At 33.5% G+C, this 19,974-nt stretch overlaps 4 protein-coding genes across 4 annotated transcripts; 3 read left to right on the forward strand and 1 right to left on the reverse strand.

Moving 5' to 3' along the window:
- The first annotated feature begins 429 nt into the window (after positions 1-429).
- On the forward strand, positions 430-3,382 carry LOC130976069 (uncharacterized). The gene is made up of 2 exons (XM_057900815.1): positions 430-603; positions 1,727-3,382. Exon 2 carries the CDS (start codon positions 2,022-2,024, stop codon positions 3,219-3,221), a length of 1,200 nt encoding a protein of 399 aa, XP_057756798.1. The 5' UTR covers positions 430-603; positions 1,727-2,021; the 3' UTR covers positions 3,222-3,382.
- A 3,532-nt stretch (positions 3,383-6,914) lies between these two features.
- Positions 6,915-8,635, forward strand: LOC130974194 (mitogen-activated protein kinase kinase kinase 17-like). The gene is made up of 2 exons (XM_057898971.1): positions 6,915-7,021; positions 7,345-8,635. Exon 2 carries the CDS (start codon positions 7,415-7,417, stop codon positions 8,465-8,467), a length of 1,053 nt encoding a protein of 350 aa, XP_057754954.1. The 5' UTR covers positions 6,915-7,021; positions 7,345-7,414; the 3' UTR covers positions 8,468-8,635.
- Positions 8,636-8,873: 238 nt separating this feature from the next.
- On the reverse strand, positions 8,874-12,459 carry LOC130974193 (protein FAR1-RELATED SEQUENCE 11-like). Its single transcript, XM_057898970.1, has 4 exons — positions 12,296-12,459; positions 10,773-11,784; positions 9,866-10,309; positions 8,874-9,743 (listed from the first exon to the last, which is right to left on the reverse strand). Exons 2-4 carry the CDS (start codon positions 11,748-11,750, stop codon positions 9,126-9,128), a joined length of 2,040 nt encoding a protein of 679 aa, XP_057754953.1. The 5' UTR covers positions 11,751-11,784; positions 12,296-12,459; the 3' UTR covers positions 8,874-9,125.
- Positions 12,460-14,671: 2,212 nt separating this feature from the next.
- Positions 14,672-19,916, forward strand: LOC130974124 (uncharacterized). The gene is made up of 14 exons (XM_057898877.1): positions 14,672-14,892; positions 15,757-15,876; positions 16,088-16,147; positions 16,269-16,370; positions 16,767-16,850; positions 16,929-17,047; positions 17,143-17,244; positions 17,399-17,515; positions 17,969-18,034; positions 18,142-18,208; positions 18,869-18,922; positions 19,015-19,104; positions 19,220-19,258; positions 19,350-19,916. The coding sequence occupies exons 1-14, from the start codon at positions 14,869-14,871 to the stop codon at positions 19,467-19,469; spliced, it is 1,164 nt and encodes a 387-aa protein (XP_057754860.1). The 5' UTR covers positions 14,672-14,868; the 3' UTR covers positions 19,470-19,916.
- Positions 19,917-19,974: the final 58 nt, after the last annotated feature.

The following is a 19,974-nucleotide window of genomic DNA, read 5'->3' on the forward strand; positions in this document are numbered from 1 at the left end:
GTGAAGTTAGTAGCAGAGTCGTTAAATAAAAATTTAATTAAATTAATTAAATTATCTAAGAATTATCGTGGAGTGTGGAGTCGCGTGTAAATTTTCACCAACTTAAACTTAGCTTGAATTCAATGTACGGAAAAATAATTTGCTAAAATTCCTTTATTTCTAAAAAAAATAGATAAAGCGCGATTTTTAATAGCGGCGAGGACTTTCTTGAAAAATGAAAAATAAAGATAATGAATTCCGGCCATTTGCTCTTATTAGCAGTTAGAGTAACAAAAATATAGAAAAAGCAAAGGGGGAAAGTAAGTGTAGACGCCGCCACTGTAGTGCCACGTAGGTTCGAATTGCTTCCGAAGCAGGTGGCTTTTATCCACGAAGCGGGAGGTTCGGAGTAGACAGCTGGAGACAGCCTGTCACCAACAAAGTCCCACTCACCTGACCACCTATTCCTCTCTTCCCTTCCCTTCCCTGCACTCTCTCTCTCTCTCTCGTTTCTTCCTCCATTGCAATTTAGATTTAGGGTTTCTTCTTTCTCTCTCTCCTTGTTTCGCTGATCCATCTTCGATTGTCTTCCCCGTTCGGTGTCGGATCAACATTCTCTGCTCTGTAAGCTCTCTCTTGATTACTCTTTCTTTCTCCGCTTCATTGTTCCGCTTTTCTTTTCTTTCTCTCTTTTTTTTACTGCATATTCCGTTCTCTCTGTGATCTCCTCTGTAATCTTCAATTTTGTCTACTAATTTACCCTGCATTTTGTGTTCTGAAGATTAAGCATAGGTTTTGATTTTGATTCTAATTTTGATTTGTTGTATCGTTTGTCCTGTTATGATTTTTATTTGGTTTGGTTTTGGTTGCTCTCCGAAAACCTGGCTGGCTTCTGATTTTGTTTACATTTTTTTTAACTGTGAATGAATGGTTTGCTTATCAATAAGTTAACTTGCATTATCAATAGTTGCTTTCTGCATACTTGCTATCTTAATTTTGATTTCTCTCTCAAGTTTTATCAGCGAGTGTTCATTTATTGCTATGTTTCTGAAATTTATGCTATGACCTTACTAGCAGTAGTTTTCAGAGATCCTTTTAACTAGCACAACGGTGATATATTGTACTTCTTGTGTCATTGAATAATTGATTGGAAGATACCAGAAAACAAGGAACCTATTCTCAAACTTCAACAGGACCTCGTTACTGTTTTGAAGTTAATTCTCTGTGGACAAGTGCATTTAGTAGTCTGCACTTATACGCCCGTTTGTTGGAACATCTATTTGGTCTAGATTCCCTGATGTAAGAGGATGAGTCATGGGCCTTTGGTTTGAAGTTTTTCCGGGGACCAATCGATACTGGTCTTAGGCATTCTGTATTATCAACCAAGTGTATTATAGGCACGGAACAATTTGACGGTTTCTAATGCAATAATAGTTCTTTATGTGATTATTATAAGTAGTTTTATCAACCCTTTTTACGCGTGTCGGACGGAACTTAATGCTTTTGTCGCTCATTGATGGCGATCTCATGTTTTTAATTTTCAATTTTGTTCCCCCCACAGCTATCGATTGACATGTGCGCAATTATTAACTTATGATTAAGCTTTTTGACGATTTAAAAGTCTTTCCTTTGTCTTTGAATCTATTTCAATCTCACGAGTATGATCAAATTTTCTTTTTATTTGGCAATTGAATTATTGAAGTATTTAACTCGCATTACTAATTAATTTTTTAACCCTCTTTTATAGGTGCTTGAATTGGATAATCAATCTTAGAGCACATATGTTCTGAGGTTGATGCATTACGCATATTCTTGTTGCAGTTTCAAGGGTATGGAACACTAGCTACATGAATGAGCTGGATTGCTGTGGAGTCGTCTACCCTGGGTGACTATGCATACTTGAATTGTGGGACTCAGCAATCTGATATTAATATTAGGTTCTCAGCAAATTATAATTTAGTTCTGGGAAGAAGGCACCGGCAATAGAGGATTTCTTGTATCCATGCTGTCAGAGAGCATGCGTGGAATCTGTATTTCGGGTAATGCACCTGACGAGTATTGCTGCCGATGCATTCGGTGTGGTGACAATTTGTCTAGTAGCCATCTTAATTCTTCTTGGTTTGATGTGCATTGCGTACTCAATTTACTTCCGTTCTCGTATTCGTCAACAGGGGTTTTTTCAGCTCCATTATTTTAGTGGTCCTTGGATAATCAGAATCACATTCATCCTATTTGCAATCTGGTGGGGCCTTGGTGAGATTATTCGGTTAACCTTGTTAAGACGTGTCCTTCACTTAAAATGGAAGGAAACTGTCTGCAAATGCTACATTGTATCAAATTTGGGGTTTGCGGAACCATGCCTCTTCCTCACACTTGTGTTTCTCCTCCGAGCACCGTTACAGAAACTAGAAACTGGGATTATGAGCAGAAAGTGGAATGCGAAGACAGCTGGATATATTCTTCTTTACTGCTTCCCAATGTTTGTTCTTCAGCTTTTTGTTATTCTGGTTGGACCTCAGTTAAACAAGAATAATGGTTCTGGAAAGAAATTACCTCATTATTTTACAACTACAGCTTTTGATTCGTCGTCAATGGCAAGGGATAATGATACTCTCTGTACTTACCCTTTACTCAGTACTATTCTCCTTGGCCTTTTTGCCGTTATCCTGACTTCCTACCTTTTTTGGCTTGGTAGTCGGATTTTGAAATTAGTAATTAATAAGGGTTTGCAGAAGAGGGTGTATACGTTGCTACTCTCAGTTTCAGGTTTCCTTCCTTTGAGGGTTCTTTTTCTTGGTTTATCTGTTTTGTCCGAACCTGAGCATATGAAGTTTGAAGCCTTTGTTTTCTTGGCTTTTCTTGCACTTGTATGTTGTGCTGGGTTGTGTATGTGCACGCTTGTGTACCGTCCAATTGCAGATTGTTTAGCGCTGGGGAATCTACAAGACTTGGAAGCTAGGAGGACTAATGTTGATAATAATGATACCATGTCTCTTATTGCTAACCAGAGTCATCTGGAAGATGTTGTTGAAGAAAATTCTCGGTCTAGCCCTGGTAGGTATTCTGATGCTTCAACCAAGCGGGGATCAATTTCATTTCGGACATTAGAAAAGGATGTTGCTTCAACAGGGACATTTGTAGAACTAAGCCTCTTCTCTCCCAGCCGGAGTGCAACCCCTCCCGGATCGCCGCCTCTTCTTGGTTGGCCCATGCGATCCCCAACACAGGTTATTGGGTCTTAGAGGCTGGCTAGAAATTGATTTTATCTTTGGGTGAAATATCAATTTTGTGGAAAAGTAAACTGATTGTAAAGGGTTTAGCTTCAATAATGTTTTCTTTTTACCTTTTCTTTTTAAACTTTTGTTCTGTTTGCTAATTCTAGATATAATGTTTTGCCGTGGAATTTGTGAGTACTTTTTTTTTTTAATTTTCCTGTACCATCACGACAACTTTTTCTTTGAGGGTCCAGCTTCTAAATTCTGTACTAGAGTCTAGAGATGTTGGAATACTCTTGCATAAGGTCATAACATTTGTAAAAGCATATATGTTCTAGTTGGCCTACGCTTTCTTGTAAAAGTATATTGTAGCACATTTGTTTCAAATGATTAAACAAAAAATGCATACAATTATTCATTTTTAATTTGTAATAATTTAACAAGTTATATATAAAAGTAGCTGGGTTTTTGGGAGAATTCGAAGAATTCAAGAATTTTCTTACTGTTAATTGACGACTGTCTAATCCACTTGGTGGGGATGATTATCCGAAGGCAGTGTACTAGATCAAAGCTTTGCATCCAGTCGTCGAAATGTGGTAGTTTCAGTAATGCAAAAAATAAAGGGGAGTAATGTTCACGGGAAAGTGAGATTTTGTCGTTTAAACTTTAAAGTGAGTGAATTCATGGCAAACTCATAGAAGCCGTTGGCTATGAAATTGAGTGATTGTAGTTGGTATTAAACGTATCTTTTTTTTTATTTTTTTTTGGGACGAGGAATGTTTCTTTTTTTGGGGGTAAAAATGAGGTTGAAAATTGACTGATGTTATATGACCCATCTTACAATGGTGTATTTCGGAGTTGTGTTTAGCTTTTATATATCTTTTATCTTATTAATTTTGGTAATAAATTTTATAAAAAAATTTTGTTAGCAAATTAATTGTAAAATATCTGTTGTTATTATTAAGTAAATGATTCGAAATTATAGAAAAAAAAGATTCAAAATTAAGATACATTTAATTAACAAATTATTCTTTATATTTACGAGCATTTTTATTATGAATTATTCTTCATATCTAAACAATTTTAACATTCAAGTTTATCTAAGTAATTTAGAGTCATGCGATTCTTTTTTCCGTTTTTTCCTCCTTCACACTTCTTCTTCTCCTCCTTTTTTACCCCTTATGCTGTCTTTTTTTCCTCCTTTTTTTATTATTTTTCTCTTTCGTTACCGTCGTCATCACCACTTCTTCCTTCTTTTTTATTATTTCTTATTTTTTTGTTCATGATTCAATTTTTGTTTGTATGTTTGTTTTTGAATTGAGTTTGTGTGCAATCATTAAATAATTTTAGTTCATCCTGGATTTAAATAAGGTGCACTTGGTCTATGCTTGTTTTGAAACGAGTTTACATTCTGAATATAATTTCGGTTCATTTCTAAGCGAATTATTTTATTATAATTCTTCTTGTTTCACTATCTTGAGAGGAATACAACCAAGAAAAAGAGAAGAAAAATCAAACAAAAAAAAATAAGAAAAAAATTTCGTCAAAGCTTCTCGTCATGTTCTTCTTTTTCTTGTTTTGTTCATCTAATCAAACATAGAAGAAGAAACACATAATACTGCAAAATCACTTGATGAATTTGGATGTGTTTTTGTTCATGATTCAACTTTGTTTGTGCTTGTTTTTGAATTAAGTTTGTGTATCACAGTCATTAATTAATTTCGGTTCATTCTGGATTTAAATAAGGTGCATTTGATCTGTCCTTGTTTTGAAACGAGTTTACATTGTGAATTTAATTTTAGGTTTATTCTGAATATAATTTCGGTTCATTCTAAATATAATCTTTGTTCATTTATGAGTGAATTATTTTGTTATGATTCTTCTTGTTTCACTATATTGAGAGAAATAAAACAAAAAAAAAAAAAGAGAAGAAAAATCAAACAAAAAGAAGAAACAAGAAAAAAATTCCTCAAAATTTCTCATCATGTTTTTCTTTTCTTGTCTTGTTCATTTAATCAAATAAAGAAGAAGAAACTCATAATATTGCAAAATCACTTGATGGATGTGGATGTGTTTTTGTTCATGATTCAATTTTGTTTGTGTGCTTGTTTTCGAATTAAGTTTGTGTGTCGCAATCATGAAGTAATTTCGATTCATTCTGGATTTAAATAAGGTACATTTAGTCTGTACTTGTTTTGAAACGAGTTTACATTCTGAATTTAATTTTCGGTTCATTTTGGATATAATTTCAGTTTATTTCTGTTCAGTACAATTCAAAACTCTTCCTCCTCATCTTCTATTGCTTTTTCACAGGAGAAAGAGGAAAAGAAAAAAAATACAACAGCAACAACAACAAAAGAATGACGATAAGGAGAAAACACGTAAAGAAGAAGGAACACGAAAAGGAGGAAGAGGAGGAGGAAGAACGCGAAGAAAAAGGCGAAGAAGAAGAAATTCCATGTGTAAATGACCGTGAGAAGAAGAAGATGCGCGTGTAATCACACTTTTTGAATGAGAGTAGTTTTTGTTTGTGTTGGGCCTACATAAATGAACTTGGATAAAAAAATACTTGAATGTGTAACAACCCTATTTTATTATATCTAAATAACTATCTTTTTTTCATTCATGAAAAAATAATCTATAAACATATTTAAATATAAAAAATTTTCTTTTTTCACTTCTACTCATAGTTATTAACATAAAAATTTTTCTTTTTTCACTTTTACTCATAGTTATTAAAATCGACTAGATCGAACGGTTTGATTGAAATCCCAATTTTATACCGTTCCAATTCGTTGCTTTAACCGAACAAAGTAAAAAACTAATACAAACTGATCAAATTCGGAGTGAACTAATAAAAATCGGTCAAATCGATGAGATCGATCTGACCGAAATTTTTTCAAAATGCCTAAGGTGGGTTTCACACCCCTGTTCTTAATATAAAAGATGCCCTTCATAGCCAATAGGCTATTATACTTTTTGTTAATTTATTTGTGAATTATATATATATATATATATATCAAATAATTTATTTTTATTTAATTTATTTTAATTTTAGTTATAAACTCATTTATCTTTTAAATTAATTATATTTTTATTTAACAATAATTATAAATTTACTTTTTTTATAATTATATAATATCTAACAATATTATTTTTTAATAAATACTTGTAGTATATAATAATATGATAGATATAAATTAATTAATAAATTATTAAAATTTAAAAATAATAGTTATTTTAATATAAAAACAAAATAAAATATTTATGATAGAATAAAATTAACAAAAATACTTATTGTTCCTGCTCTATATTATTTTAAAATCCTTAGATATTCTTAAACTATTAGTAAAAATATGTATTTTAAATTTTAATTATAATTTTTTTATTATTTTTTATTTTTTATTTACATAAAACTGAGTTAACAAGCTTAACCAGTGTCCCAACAATTGAACCAATATCCCCGTAACTCAATAACTTGACCGATTCGAATCTGACAACTATGTTTCTACTGTCATTTTGTTTTCAATTATATAACAAATGAGGGTTAGCCATAATCTACAATATTCATCAACACCACCACCTCCAGAAAGTAGATTCATTTTCAAGTTTCAACAAAACACACACAAAAAAAATAATTATTGGAAATATAACATAATTACTTTATATAGTAGTACTATATATCCATATCCCTATATTATCTCAGAATGCTGAAAGAAACCGATAAAAATGGAGTTCCAACAATTAAGGATGGCTAGAAACGGAATGCAGCAAAATAGAAACCCCATTGTTTCTTTATAACTTGACATTTCCCTTCAGCGTGGTTGGTTAGTTCGCCTTCTTCAACTTTTAACCAAAAAACCTGAAACAACAAAAAAGAACGTTTGAGTAGCAACAAGGGGTTTCCGTTCATAGAGCGGTTTTCCGATTGTTGGGAAACCGCTCTATTTACCTCTTCATTAAGGAATCTAATTCGGCCTTTAATTTCTTATAGCTTTGGCTGGATTCAAGATTCAACCTTTTTTCTCTGGGTCAAAGAAAAATCGTTTTTTGTTCATACCCATTTGATGTTACGAGTTGTTTGTTTCTAATTCAGTTTAAGGAAAGAGTTCATTAGTTAATGGTCAACCTGTTTTTCTCTTTTATCCAGTTGTGTGTATGAATCTTTTGAAACCAAATTTTCCATATTTTGGTGTCTTTGTTGATAATTGGAGGAAAGAATGGCTTGTTCAAATTGCCAATCCGTGTTGCCTAAACCAAATGATTGGGTGAAGGGGAAATTGGTCGGAACCGGATCTTTCGGTACAGTTAATTTGGCCATGAACAAATCCACCGGAGGGCTTTTTGTGGTGAAATCAGCACATATAGGGGCTGGTTGTGAGGCTTTGAGTAATGAGGTGAAAATCCTAGAGAGTTTAAGTTCATCACCATATATTGTTCAATATCTGGGGAAAGAGGAGGACCAAGGTAATCTCAATGTCTTCATGGAGTACATGGCTGGAGGTAGCTTGGCAGATGTGGCTCAAAAGTTTGGTGGATCATTGGATGAAGATGTTGTCCGGTTGTATACTAGAGAAATACTTCATGGTTTACAGCATCTTCACCAGCATGGAATTGTGCATTGTGATCTTAAGTGTAAGAATGTGCTTTTAGGTTCATCCGGGAACATCAAATTGGCAGACTTTGGATGTGCCAAAAGGGTGAAGGACTTGAAGGCCGCCGCGCGTTTAGGAGGGACTCCTCTATGGATGGCCCCTGAAGTATTGAGGAATGAGCAGTTGGATGTTTCTGCTGATATATGGTCTTTGGGATGCACAGTTATTGAAATGGCCACTGGAAGGTATCCTTGGGCCGGCGAAGTGTCGAATCCAATGGCTTCTGTGCTGAGGATCGCCAATGGTGACGAGATACCTCAACTTCCAGCTCATTTCTCCAAGGAGGGTTTGGATTTCTTGACCAGGTGCTTGGAGAGAGACCCCAAAAAGAGGTGTACTGCTCAGGACTTGCTTCACCATCCATTTCTGTCAAGGAGTTCAAGAAGATCTTCTCAACAAAAACAGTGTGTATCTTCACCAACAAGTGTTTTGGAGGTTCATGGTTTTGAGGATACTTGTGATTTAGATGATGAGTTAGAAAGCTCTCGGGGACATGATAAGCTCTCTTTTAGAAACCCGTTCGCGTGCCATGATCGAGCAGTAGGAAGCAAGGTATGCCAACCAGAAGACAGTGCCCTATGGTCGTCTGGGAGTTGGATTACTGTTAGATCAGGATAAACTTGAGAATCAAGGGAAAAGTAAACAGAGAATGTGTTGAATGTAGATACAGGATTCAAATGTACAGCTTTGGAGTAGGAGAAAAATAGGTTGTCAAGGTGTTGATGCATTCTTTTCCTCTACACTTCACATGGTTTTTGGTATTATGTGTAAAAACTTTCTAATAAAAGGAATAGGATTCTTAAGTAAATAATACAAGATTCCAAAATGTAAAGGATAATGGAGTTTTGAAAATACCTCACAATGCATCACAGTTAGATAAACATTTTGGTGCATTTCATAAATGATGCATTTCATAGATCTATGCTTTGCATTGACCATTGAGAGGGTTCTTCTTACATTACAAACACCGTTTTTCACTAAAAACTTAGCTATGGTTACTAGAGTGCCATAATACAAAGATGCATACAAACAAATTTTCTCAAATCTATATACATTTGTACTCAACAGAAGCCTTGTCATTAGAAGAATTTAGCATTTTTACTCTACAGAAATGTTTCTAAAGAAGAATTTCATGTTACGTTACAACCTTCTGCCTTCTTATAGTTTCAAGTTTCAACTACCTTAACTGCCATGACAGTATCAAGTAATTTTGTGTTCTCGTCAATAATTTCTGTATACCTCCCATAATTGAACCAGATTGACAGTTCAACCAGAGTCAAAGATTTCTATTGATGGAAGAGAAATCTCTGGCACCATGTAATGAAATTGGTTGCTCTCTAATGCGAGACAGAAGGATGGAAACTTGTTCTGTAGCAATATCTAACCGTTCCTTAGACTTTGCAGATTCTGTAATCAGAGACGACACTATATTTTGTAAAAACTGAACCCTTTCAGTATGATCATTTGGTGCACTCTGAGCAAGTTTAGAGGAGGGTATGCTGATTCGACGCCAACGGATGGGAAGATATCTATCTGGGATTTGAAAGCAATTTCCTGTTGAAAGAACTCTAAGAGAATGCCTACAGAGAATTCCAGAGAATTCAAATTGATGGCAGCTGCAACTTATAATTCCTTCCTGAGGAGACCAATAAACTTTCCGACCTCCCTCAGCTTTTGTGTGGTGCCTCACAAGAAAACCATCTTCAATTGGAAAAGAAGCATAGTGTGCAGCCAACACAAGTTGCTCTTGAAGCTTTGAAAAGGCAAAAGGAGTGAGGACTGTAGCGGCATGTGACTCCATAGGAGCTCCTGTTTTGAGGCAGATATTTTGGAGATTCTGCTGCATGGTTTGTTGTTCTCCAGTTTGATCTTTAAAATCAACGGCGACAGCTACCTGAAATATGCAAGCATAAATCAAAATTAAGCTTTTTCTCTTTCTAAAGAATACGTTAAAACTTTCAGAGTGAATACTCATCAAAATCAATATAACAATATCTCAGCCAAGATAGATAGTACCTGTTCAACAAAATGTGCAAGTCGGGTTTGTGCACTCAGAAACCGTTGAATGAACGCATTAATTGACTTTGATTGACCAGTTGTAGTCATTCCTGCAAGAAAATGACTTCTCAAAAATGGCAATGCCCAAAGTGAGCGAGAGCTATATAAATTGACCATGTGCCGATTGGAATGCAGTCCATAAGAACAAACCATTTCCCTCCAGCCTAATTCAAAATCCTCAACGGATTCAAGATTATAGAGTCTATAAAATTCAGCCTTCCACTCATTGTAGCGATCCCCAAGAACAGCATTAAACCAAGATGGAAACTTTGCCACTATCATCCATATGCAGAAGGCATGTTTTGTTGTTGGTAGTTCTGTAGATATTGCGTCTTTGAGACATATATTTTGGTCGGTTAATATCGTCTGCGGAGCCTTTCCATTCATAAACCCCAAGAAAGCCTTTCAAGGTGATTTGAAAAAGGAAGGAAAAAATATGTAAATTAAAGAGCCAAAGAACTTTTTATGAATTAACAGACCACTCAGGTTGGAGAAAGGAATAAGAAAGAAATTCGCATCCACAGATAAAATAACACATCCATTTTCAAAAAATAGGAAGGACAGAGAACACTAGCATAGGGTGCTTACACACATTTACCAAAGGGTAGCAAGTTATTAAGGAACTCCTTGCAATTGCAGTAATTTAAAAACGGTTCACTTAACTGTTTGCAAATTATTTAGACTAGCAACTGCTTATTGTTTATGACTAGTTGACTACACAAAATCTTAGTAACAAGATATCTTCCCCTAGCATTTGTTTATATTCATTAAACCACAAAGCATTTTAATAAACTAGCATGCCACAACGTAAATTGAATAAAAACTAAATGATGTTAACAACACTAAATTCTGCATTATATACTACCTTAAGTGCCCAGGAAAATGATCTCATGGTTTCATCTCGTAGAACCACACAGCCAAAAAAGCAAGGCATTCCATAATTATTCATTCCAACCCATATACCAAGTGGCATGTCAAATGCAGTTAGGCGGTGTGTTGTGTCAAAAACCACGGCATCACCAAAAATATCATACAACTGGATTGATGAGGCATATGACCAAGCAATATTTTCCAAACGGTTATTTGTATCGAGTGTAAACTCAAATTTAAAATTAGGATCTTTCTCCTTTATAGTCCGGCACATTCTCAGTAAATCTAAGCTTTCCTCTTCAGGATCCAATTTTCTAAATGACTGGAGTAAATTACGCACATCCTTTTCCGTAAAAGGCAAATATCCAGGTTCCACACACTTCTCAAGTTCCATAAGCCTCATCATTTGGTGAACAGATATCCCTGTTTTGGCAAACATAAGGATTCGGTTTTTGTCAGCATCTGAAATAGTTCTATATGCAGGAAGAAATCGAACTTGGTTTGGCTCTAAGAGTTCATGATTATGGTGGTTGGCAAAACCAGTCACCCGCCATTCTGGGGATCCAAATTCAGTTGTCTTGCTTATCCTCATGTAAGCTTGGCATCCACAGCGAGAAGACTTTCTATTTCGTTGAGGTTTACTTTCTGTTGATGCCTTGACAGGAGTGTTCCCGGCGCGATGACAAACAAAATAACGTCTAGTAAGTCCTTTACCAACACCATCTTTTCCCTCTGTACGGTGACGTCGAATTGAAAATCCACACCTCTTTGCAAACTCACTATAGTATTCATAAGCAGCATCATGAGTAGCAAACCTTTGGCCGATATACGGAATGGCATCATTAGCCGTTTCCAAGGAGAGCCTGGTTTCGCCAGGTGACTCCTCTGTGCTACTTGTATCATCCAAAGATAGTGACCGCTGGTCCGAGGGATCATCATAAGCAACCAACATGGATCCAGCCTCTTCAGACATACTATAATTTTCCAGTGACTAACTTAAAGATATCCTATGCCCAAATATTTTAGTGAGAAAACAAAGTGACAAATAATCAGTTGCCACAAACAAAAAAAGTACAGATATAAAACAAGCAACAAAGCAATGATATCATCAGTTCTCATCTAAATAGTAGAAAATAATAATATGAGCTCCATAATAACGCAAGAAAAATAACAGTAGTGAGACAAATAAATAACATAAAAGTCAAAATTTCTTCATCAAAAGGAACAGAGAACCTGAAAACACTGTGCATAACTAATTACAGAAAACAAAAAAGTAAACAAATTTATAAACGATCAATATTCAGATGTGAAGGTAATCAGGAAAATAAGAAGGAAGCTAGAAAATTGGGGAAACATCGCACTGTCACATTGCACGGTAGCGTTAAAATTCTACAGAATTGGTGAGTAAATGGAATTAAAGTATGAAAAAACTACATGTACAAGAACCAGCACCAAAATCCAATTATGACGTAAACAAAGGGTTTCGAAACAAAACTGAAATCTCGGTTTGGGGCTGACCGGAGAAGAAGGTTGCTGAAGCTGGTCACCAAATGAAAATGGGAGTGCACCGCTGCATGCTCTGTCGCCGCCGGAGTTGGATGGCCACGCCGTCGTGGTACCGAAACGGGAGCAGAGAGCCAGAAAGAGACCGTGTTGGATGGGGGTGGTGATGTTCAATGAAGTAGCCTCGAATTTTTCTTTTTTTTTTTGGTGAAATAATTATTATTTTATATTTTTTTACAGATTGTGTATTGGTTTTTTCTAATTATTTATCCGTTTTTATAGTTTTATTATAATTTTTAATTTTTTTAAAGAAGATAGGAAGACTCAAACTTTTGTTTTGGTGACTTTTTATTAATAAGTTTTTTTTTATCGAAAATAGGAAGATTCGAACTTGTAACTTCTTAGGTGAGTATGGAGAGTGGAAATGAAAAAAAAAACTGAATGCTGTCAAGTGTTTAATCTAATCCTTCATTATTTTTTCTTTCCTATTTAATTTTAGTCCCACCTATAGAATTAAAGGTCACATTTTATTCTCTCAAGTATTTTTTTCCACTGAAGAGGATCCATTTCTAAAGATTATGTCATTTGAATTATAAGTCGTTGACACTTTTTATTTATAAATTGAAGTAGGACTCTATTAACTCGATATAAAAGTTCAAAATAGTTTTGACACCATTTTATAGATAAAGAAAAAAATATTATAAAAAAAAACAATATAGACCCATCTTTATGAATTTATAGTTCATTACTTGCACTAATTTTTTAAATATTAAAATTAATTTTTGAAAATAACTAATTGTTATACAATATAAATATTAATTCGATTATAATTATTTAAATACATGATAGTTTTCTAAAGCACACATAATATGGGCTCATTTGTCTGGAGTTGAAAAAAAAAATCTTTTCAAAACTACAACTACAAGTAAAAAATAAAAATAAAAATAAAAAATATATTTAAATATATTTTATAAAATTGTTTTTTTAAAATAAAAAAATAATTAATTATTTGAATACAATAAATATATAAATACAGTATTCAAGAAAAATAAAAAATTACAATTATAGTAATAAGAAAAAAATTATTTTATACAACTTATTATTTGAAAAAATATTTTATTATATGTTTATTTCTTGGGATAATATAAAATAATTAGATAAATTTTTAATAAAATATACTAAGTATATTATCTTTTAAATAATAGTATGTATATGTACATATAGGTACAATAGAAAAATCCTATAAAATAAAGATTTATAGTCAAATTAATTTTTAAAAAATAATATAATTTTTAAATTTATTTTTAAAAATTTTTTAATTGAATTGGTCCATCAAAAATTAAAAATTAATTATATTGGTCTTTCGGTCATTTTATTAAAAATTTTTAAAGAATGATATTGTGAAACGTTAATTGATAACATATATAATATTTAATATGTCTAACTAAATATTAATCAAATATGTTTATGAAAATCTATTAATTTAATTCTTTTCTCTAATTACATAAACTTTATTCCCAAAATAATCTAGTAACTAAATTGATAGATTTTCAAAATATATTTAATCAGTCCAATTAGACATATTATGTATCATATATACTATATTATTATCAATTAACATTTTACGTTGACGAAAATGGTTAATTGAGTAACTGAAAAATAAATATGATTAATTAATAATTTTTGAAAGACCATTTTGATTGATAGAATCTTTTAGAAATGAATTTAAAAAATATTTCATCTTTCAAAAATTAATTTAACTATTAATCCAATAGAATAACAATGAGAATTTTTATTTTCTAAAATAAAAAAATTGTAAACTTATTATTTTTTCTTTTCAACTTAAAAGCAAGTTCTAAAAAATAACATAAAAACCGTTTATTCTTGTGTTTTTTTAAAACTATAAACAATTGATTAAAAAAAAAGAAAACAAATACTTATTTTATCTTTAAAAACACAAGTAAACGAGTCACATAAAAACCTAATTGGTTTTTGTTTTAATTTTCTATTTATTATTTTTAACGTTTCTTGTCTTAAAATGTCATGAAAATAAAATAATAAAAGTAATGAAATTATGAAAGAAAATTGGAAGTTGGTAACTGGGAGTGGATCCTCTTCAATGAAAAAAAATTTGAATGGTGTGTAGTGTTTAATTTAACCATTTATTATTCTCTTTTTTTATTTATTTTTAATCCCACTTATAGAATCAAATGTTATATATCACACTGTATTTTGTCAAGTGTTAAAAAATCTGGAGAAGATCAATTTCCACCAACTTGGTACCCTGTTTGGTTTGGTGCCTGAATACGACTTACGACGTCGTTTAACGAGAACACGTTGACTAAAGTCTGTCTCTATTCTCTTCTCTTTTTTGTCTTGTCCCTTTGTGTTCGAATAATGAAGTTAGTATTTTTTTTCATAGTATTCGGTTCCTCCCTTTCTTTCTCTTCTTCTCCAACTATTTATTCCTTTCTTTCCTTTGCTTTTCGGTGATTCTCAATTAGAAACCCACCAAAAGTTTTCTTCTTTTCATCTCAATTGATCCCTCTATTTATGTACTCCTCTTTCTTCTTTCAATCTCAAAAAAGATGAAGCCTTTCACTTCTGCACCGGTAAGCTCCTCACTCGGCTTTTCTCTCTCTGGATTATCGTGTTCTTATTCATCGCTGTTGCTGTTCATTTTAGATACCCTGCTTTTTGTGTTACTATTATTTTGAGCTATTTAACGTTGAATTAGAAATACTAATAAGGTAATGTATTTGAATTTTGAAATCAGCATGTTGGGTTTAGTTTCGAGTTGCATTTGCTCTCTGTATCTATGTAGTTTGATTATTCAACTTTGACTTCTGTTTAGTGTTGAAGCTCTGTATCAATTGATGTTCAACCCAGTTATGCTTATGCTTTACTCTGCTTAAAATTTTGGATGATGTGTTGTAATAATTCCAGTGTTTGTATAAATCCAAAAGTTTACTACTTTATGATTACCAGAGTAAAGAGGAAACCTTATTCTTCTCACTTTTCGTAACTTGTTAGATATGTAGTACAAGTTATTCTCATTCCTCTATACTTTGTTTGACTTGTTAGTAGATACTTTTTTAAATTTTCCCCCCTAATCATATCCATATAAATTATATCATTGCTTTGCTTTTCTGGGTGAGTTATGATTTGAGTACGACAGAATACTCTTAGGGTGTGTGTGGTTCAAGTATTACTTTGTTACAAACATTCCATTCTCATGGGAATCAAAGATACCCAAGGGGAAGGTGGGAATTGAAATGATGGTATTTTGATTCCCTGGAATCAAACTTGCTTAAGAATAGCTTTTCAAACTTTGAACCAAACATGGGAATATGATATTCCCATATTAAAATTCCTAGGAATTATTTATAATTCCTTTAAGATTAACTTTCTAAGAGATTATATTTAGTTTATTGAACTATAGCAATTTCTCATGTTAGTATGCTCATCTTTGTCAGGGCTTTGTCCTGTCTGATCCAAAGAATAGGATGTTCCTTTGGAGTTTCCTCATTGTGATATCGTTGGTTTGTGGTGCTTACTTAGTTGGCAATGCGTTCACCATGAAGGAGTATAAACAAGTAAGTACGAATTTCTATTCCGAACTCTAACTGAAATCTGAATTGCTAGACAGAAAGTATATGTAGCTAAAAAAGTATAAAAGTAAACTGTAAACAAAAATATTTATGTGTTGAGTTTATGGACTTTCCTTAATTATGTGTTGAGTTTTCATTAATGCTATATATTTTCAAAACAATGAATCTCACATACTTTTGGGCATTACACATGCAGAGATTAGCACGATGGGGACTAATTTATAAAATGCCACTCGTAAAATCGCATGCATGCAAGGTTTGTCTTTGTGTGGAAATTCTGGTGGTGGTGATTGGTTTTTCTTGGGGGGGCTTCTTTACATGTAACTTGTTAAATACTTGAGCTACCTCTAATTCTATTCCTGTGTTTGTTTCCTTAGAGACAATGCTGGCCTTCTGGAAGCGAGGCGTTGCCTGAAGGAGTTGTTGCTAAAACATCTAACTTAGAAATGCGGCCGCTATGGGACTCTGGAAAGAATAATGTTAGTCTTAAGCTTCCAATAATAAGTGTGTGTTTCGGTAACAACATATTATTATAATCTAAATCCAGGTTTCGGGGGAAATAACAGCTATTCTTAAATAAGTTTTGAGATTGATTAGAAAAAAGTATATGGATTAACAAGAAAAATAATTAAGTTGGATAGTAGCTTATAACATGAACAAATTTTGGAATCTGTTGATTATAAGCAGACTTTACCACTTTCAAATTGCTTTGAGTTAATACATCCAAATATAAATTAATTTTATGTTAATATCTACACATAAATTGATTTTCTCATAATTCAGTACTAAAAAATGGTTATAAATTAGTTTTACTTTTGTATTCTATTTCTCTTGAACGGTTCTTTTTAGTGGTTGTTTGCATTTTTTTTTTTCAGATAAGTTCAAAGCACCCATTGAGCTTATTGGCTATTGCAGTAGGAGTTAAGCAGAAAGAAATTGTTAATAAAATTGTTGAAAAGGTGATAGTTGCTTTACTTATACAATATGGTTCTGATATAATGTTCATATTACATTTGCTGACTCACATTGCTTGGTAGTTCCCTTCAAGTGATTTTGTTGTGATGCTTTTTCACTATGATGGATTTGTGGATGGATGGAAGAATTTAGCTTGGAGTAATCGCGCCATACATGTGTCTGCTATCAATCAAACAAAATGGTATAACTAACTCTTGAATTTGTTTCCCAAATTGTACTGCATGGGGATGAATGCATGTTTGATATTGAACAAAATAGTGCTATATGATGGCACAGGTGGTTTGCGAAACGGTTTTTGCATCCAGACATAGTTGCTGAATACAATTATATATTTCTTTGGGATGAGGACCTTCTTGTTGAAAATTTTGACCCAAAAAGGTAAGCTACCTTTGCTTGTCTTCGAAACTTCCTCACACACACAACACACTTCACAAGAAGAGTAGGACAAAATTAGGTGAAAAGTAGCAAATTCTTATTTCTTTTAATGGTTTGGTTTTATCCCTTACATTTTGGCTTGTTGATTATGTACTAGATATTTATCTATTGTTAAGGAAGAGGGACTAGAGATATCGCAACCTGCTTTGGATCCTAATAAATCAGAAGTTCATCATCCGCTGACAGTTCATAGAGCCGGATCAAAAGTTCACAGGTTAACCTTATTTTCCTCACCTCTTTCAAGTTGCAACAAACATTGCTCTATTGCTTGGCCTACACTGTTATTACATTATAACTAACACAATTTATTAATCAACTACAATGTTACACACTTCCTTGTTGTTTTGCTGGTTATGTCTCAAATTATATGTGCACAATCACACCCGCAGATACAGCATCTCTGTTAACTGTGCTAATGCGAAAAACTTGACAACACAAGAAAGTTACCTTCTTGTCGTATTATATGAACCATACTTGTCTGCTACACACCTGTGGAACACATTCTAAAGATTAACATTGTCCTTAAATAATATATCTCCTGAGGTTGTACGTCCCTGCTTATGTAATGCATTATTACCAAGATTGCTGTTAGATCACACCCTTGATTTTTTTTTTTTAAATAATTATTTTATCTTAAGCAACTGCGTTTGGTATTATCTTTGTGCAGAAGGTACTATAAGTTAAAAGGTAGTGGAAGGTGTGATGACCATAGCATTGCTCCTCCTTGCATAGGGTAAACAGCTATAAACCTGATATCATGTGTTGCTCTCTCTTAACTTCGTTCTAAACTTACTTGGATCATTTTTGCCGCTATATAAAAGGGAAGAAACTGTTTTGCAGTTGGGTGGAAATGATGGCACCAGTGTTCTCTAGAAAATCTTGGCAATGTGTATGGCACTTGATCCAGGTGTGTATAAGAATGGCCATTTTTCTGTCCCATGTTCTGAATATTATGATAAATTATCTCTGCCTGAGAACATTATGACATGATATCAAAGATTTCCATTTCCAATTTGTTATGGTTTAATTGTCTAAGTTTATACCTAGTCAAATGACTCAGGTAAGGATGTTAAAATTCTGTATTGACCAAAGAATCTTTGTCTATGGTGGATTAAATCAATTGAAAAGCTTTTTTGAAGGTGAAATTTGTATGCCATTTTGGTCCCCGGCGGTCCGTACTGTTAGAATGTTTTTATACACGATGACTAATTTGTCCTCCTTGTGAGGATCTGAGGGACCACCCCAGGGATATTGAAACCTGAGACAGGATTTTGTCCCTTGAAATATTTCTTCAAGGACCAAAATGTTGCCAAATCCTCTGGATATGATCTTGATCATATATTCATGTCCATGTGCTACATTTGATTTGATGTTCTTCTCAGTCTTATTGGTACTGTGTTCTACTAAAGGGTCTATTTCATTATGCAATTAAATTCTCATGTGGTTGGTGAACTACTGCTATCGTCTTATATTAGTGCATGCTCAACCTTTCAATTACACCTGGTTTAGTCCTTTGTAGCCATCCGCGTTTATGTATACAATCATATCCTTGTTTTACACTCTACAGAATGACTTAATCCATGCCTGGGGCCTGGACAGGCAGCTTGGCTATTGCGCCCAGGTAACTTGCTTCGACAGCAGTAGCAAATGCATATTCATTCCATGCAAAATTCTTCTGGCATGTCAGTTATTCTCTTCTTAACAATGTTTCAGGGTGATCGAATGAGAAACGTTGGTGTGGTCGATTCTGAGTACATAGTTCATTTGGGTTTGCCTACTCTTGGTGGCTCAAATGGCAATGAGGCAAGTGGTTTCAATTTCATAAGTAGGGTAACTTAAGGATAACGGTTAGCCCCTGCTTTTTAAGTTCGAGCACATTTCGATAAATTTTAGTAAGGGAATGTCCTTCTGTTTGCAGGTGCCATCAGACTCCCATAGAGAGAGTGATAGAGCTAAAGTAAGTAGGTTTATGAGTGTAACCTAGATTTTTATACACCTTTAACCCAATTGCAGCCCATTAATGTTACAAAACAATCTACTATATGCAGGTTAGGATGCAATCATATATTGAAATGCAAGTTTTTGAGAAAAGATGGAAAGATGCAGCAGAGAAGGATAAATGTTGGCTTGATCCATATAAACCACAGGCAAACCAGACTAGCCATTAATATACTGAGGCTTTGGTTGATCAAAATCCAAATACAGTGTGCATTTTCGGTTATCATTCAGAGTCAACGAGATAAGTTACTTTGCATCCGATTTTGGTTTTCAAGTCTTGGATGGAGCATTTGATTTGCTGTCAAGTGTGGAATCTGAGAGAAGAGAGTTCATAGAGACATTGCCTGTTTGCCATTGAAGGGTAATTTTTCCATCATTCTGTTGTATTATGGTGTACATAGGGAGGTATAGGGGTGTTCATTACTTTATTTGATAACAGTCACAGAAGTGTGAAGTTGTAGATTTCTATTTCCTGTGAATGCTAATTAATGTAAATAGGTTTCATGGTTTGGACTAAAGGAACTATCAAAGTAAAATGCTGTTGTTTTGGGCATAAAAAATATACCCTTATTCTTTGTAACCAACTAAATCTTCAACTAATTAAAATAACACAAGCCTTGCACTGTACTATTATTGTTCATGACAAGTAACTCAAAAGTAATTAGTATTTTTTTT

Source organism: Arachis stenosperma, chromosome 4 (genome assembly GCF_014773155.1).
Source record: "Arachis stenosperma cultivar V10309 chromosome 4, arast.V10309.gnm1.PFL2, whole genome shotgun sequence".
Lineage (NCBI taxonomy): Eukaryota > Viridiplantae > Streptophyta > Magnoliopsida > Fabales > Fabaceae > Arachis > Arachis stenosperma.

Excerpts from the sequence above, each read along its gene's own strand:
- LOC130974193 (XM_057898970.1), bottom strand. The coding sequence starts at position 11,750 with ATGTCTGAAGAGGCTGGATCCATGTTGGTTGCTTATGATGATCCCTCG. Across the intron at positions 10,310-10,772 it reads CATTTTCCTGGGCACTTAAG|GCTTTCTTGGGGTTTATGAA; the intron begins GTAGTATATAAT and ends TCACCTTGAAAG. Across the intron at positions 9,744-9,865 it reads TTGCACATTTTGTTGAACAG|GTAGCTGTCGCCGTTGATTT; the intron begins GTACTATCTATC and ends TGCATATTTCAG.
- LOC130974194 (XM_057898971.1), top strand. The coding sequence starts at position 7,415 with ATGGCTTGTTCAAATTGCCAATCCGTGTTGCCTAAACCAAATGATTGG.
- LOC130974124 (XM_057898877.1), top strand. The coding sequence starts at position 14,869 with ATGAAGCCTTTCACTTCTGCACCG. Across the intron at positions 17,245-17,398 it reads GAAAATTTTGACCCAAAAAG|ATATTTATCTATTGTTAAGG; the intron begins GTAAGCTACCTT and ends ATTATGTACTAG. Across the intron at positions 19,259-19,349 it reads GAGAGAGTGATAGAGCTAAA|GTTAGGATGCAATCATATAT; the intron begins GTAAGTAGGTTT and ends TACTATATGCAG.
- LOC130976069 (XM_057900815.1), top strand. The coding sequence starts at position 2,022 with ATGCACCTGACGAGTATTGCTGCCGATGCATTCGGTGTGGTGACAATT.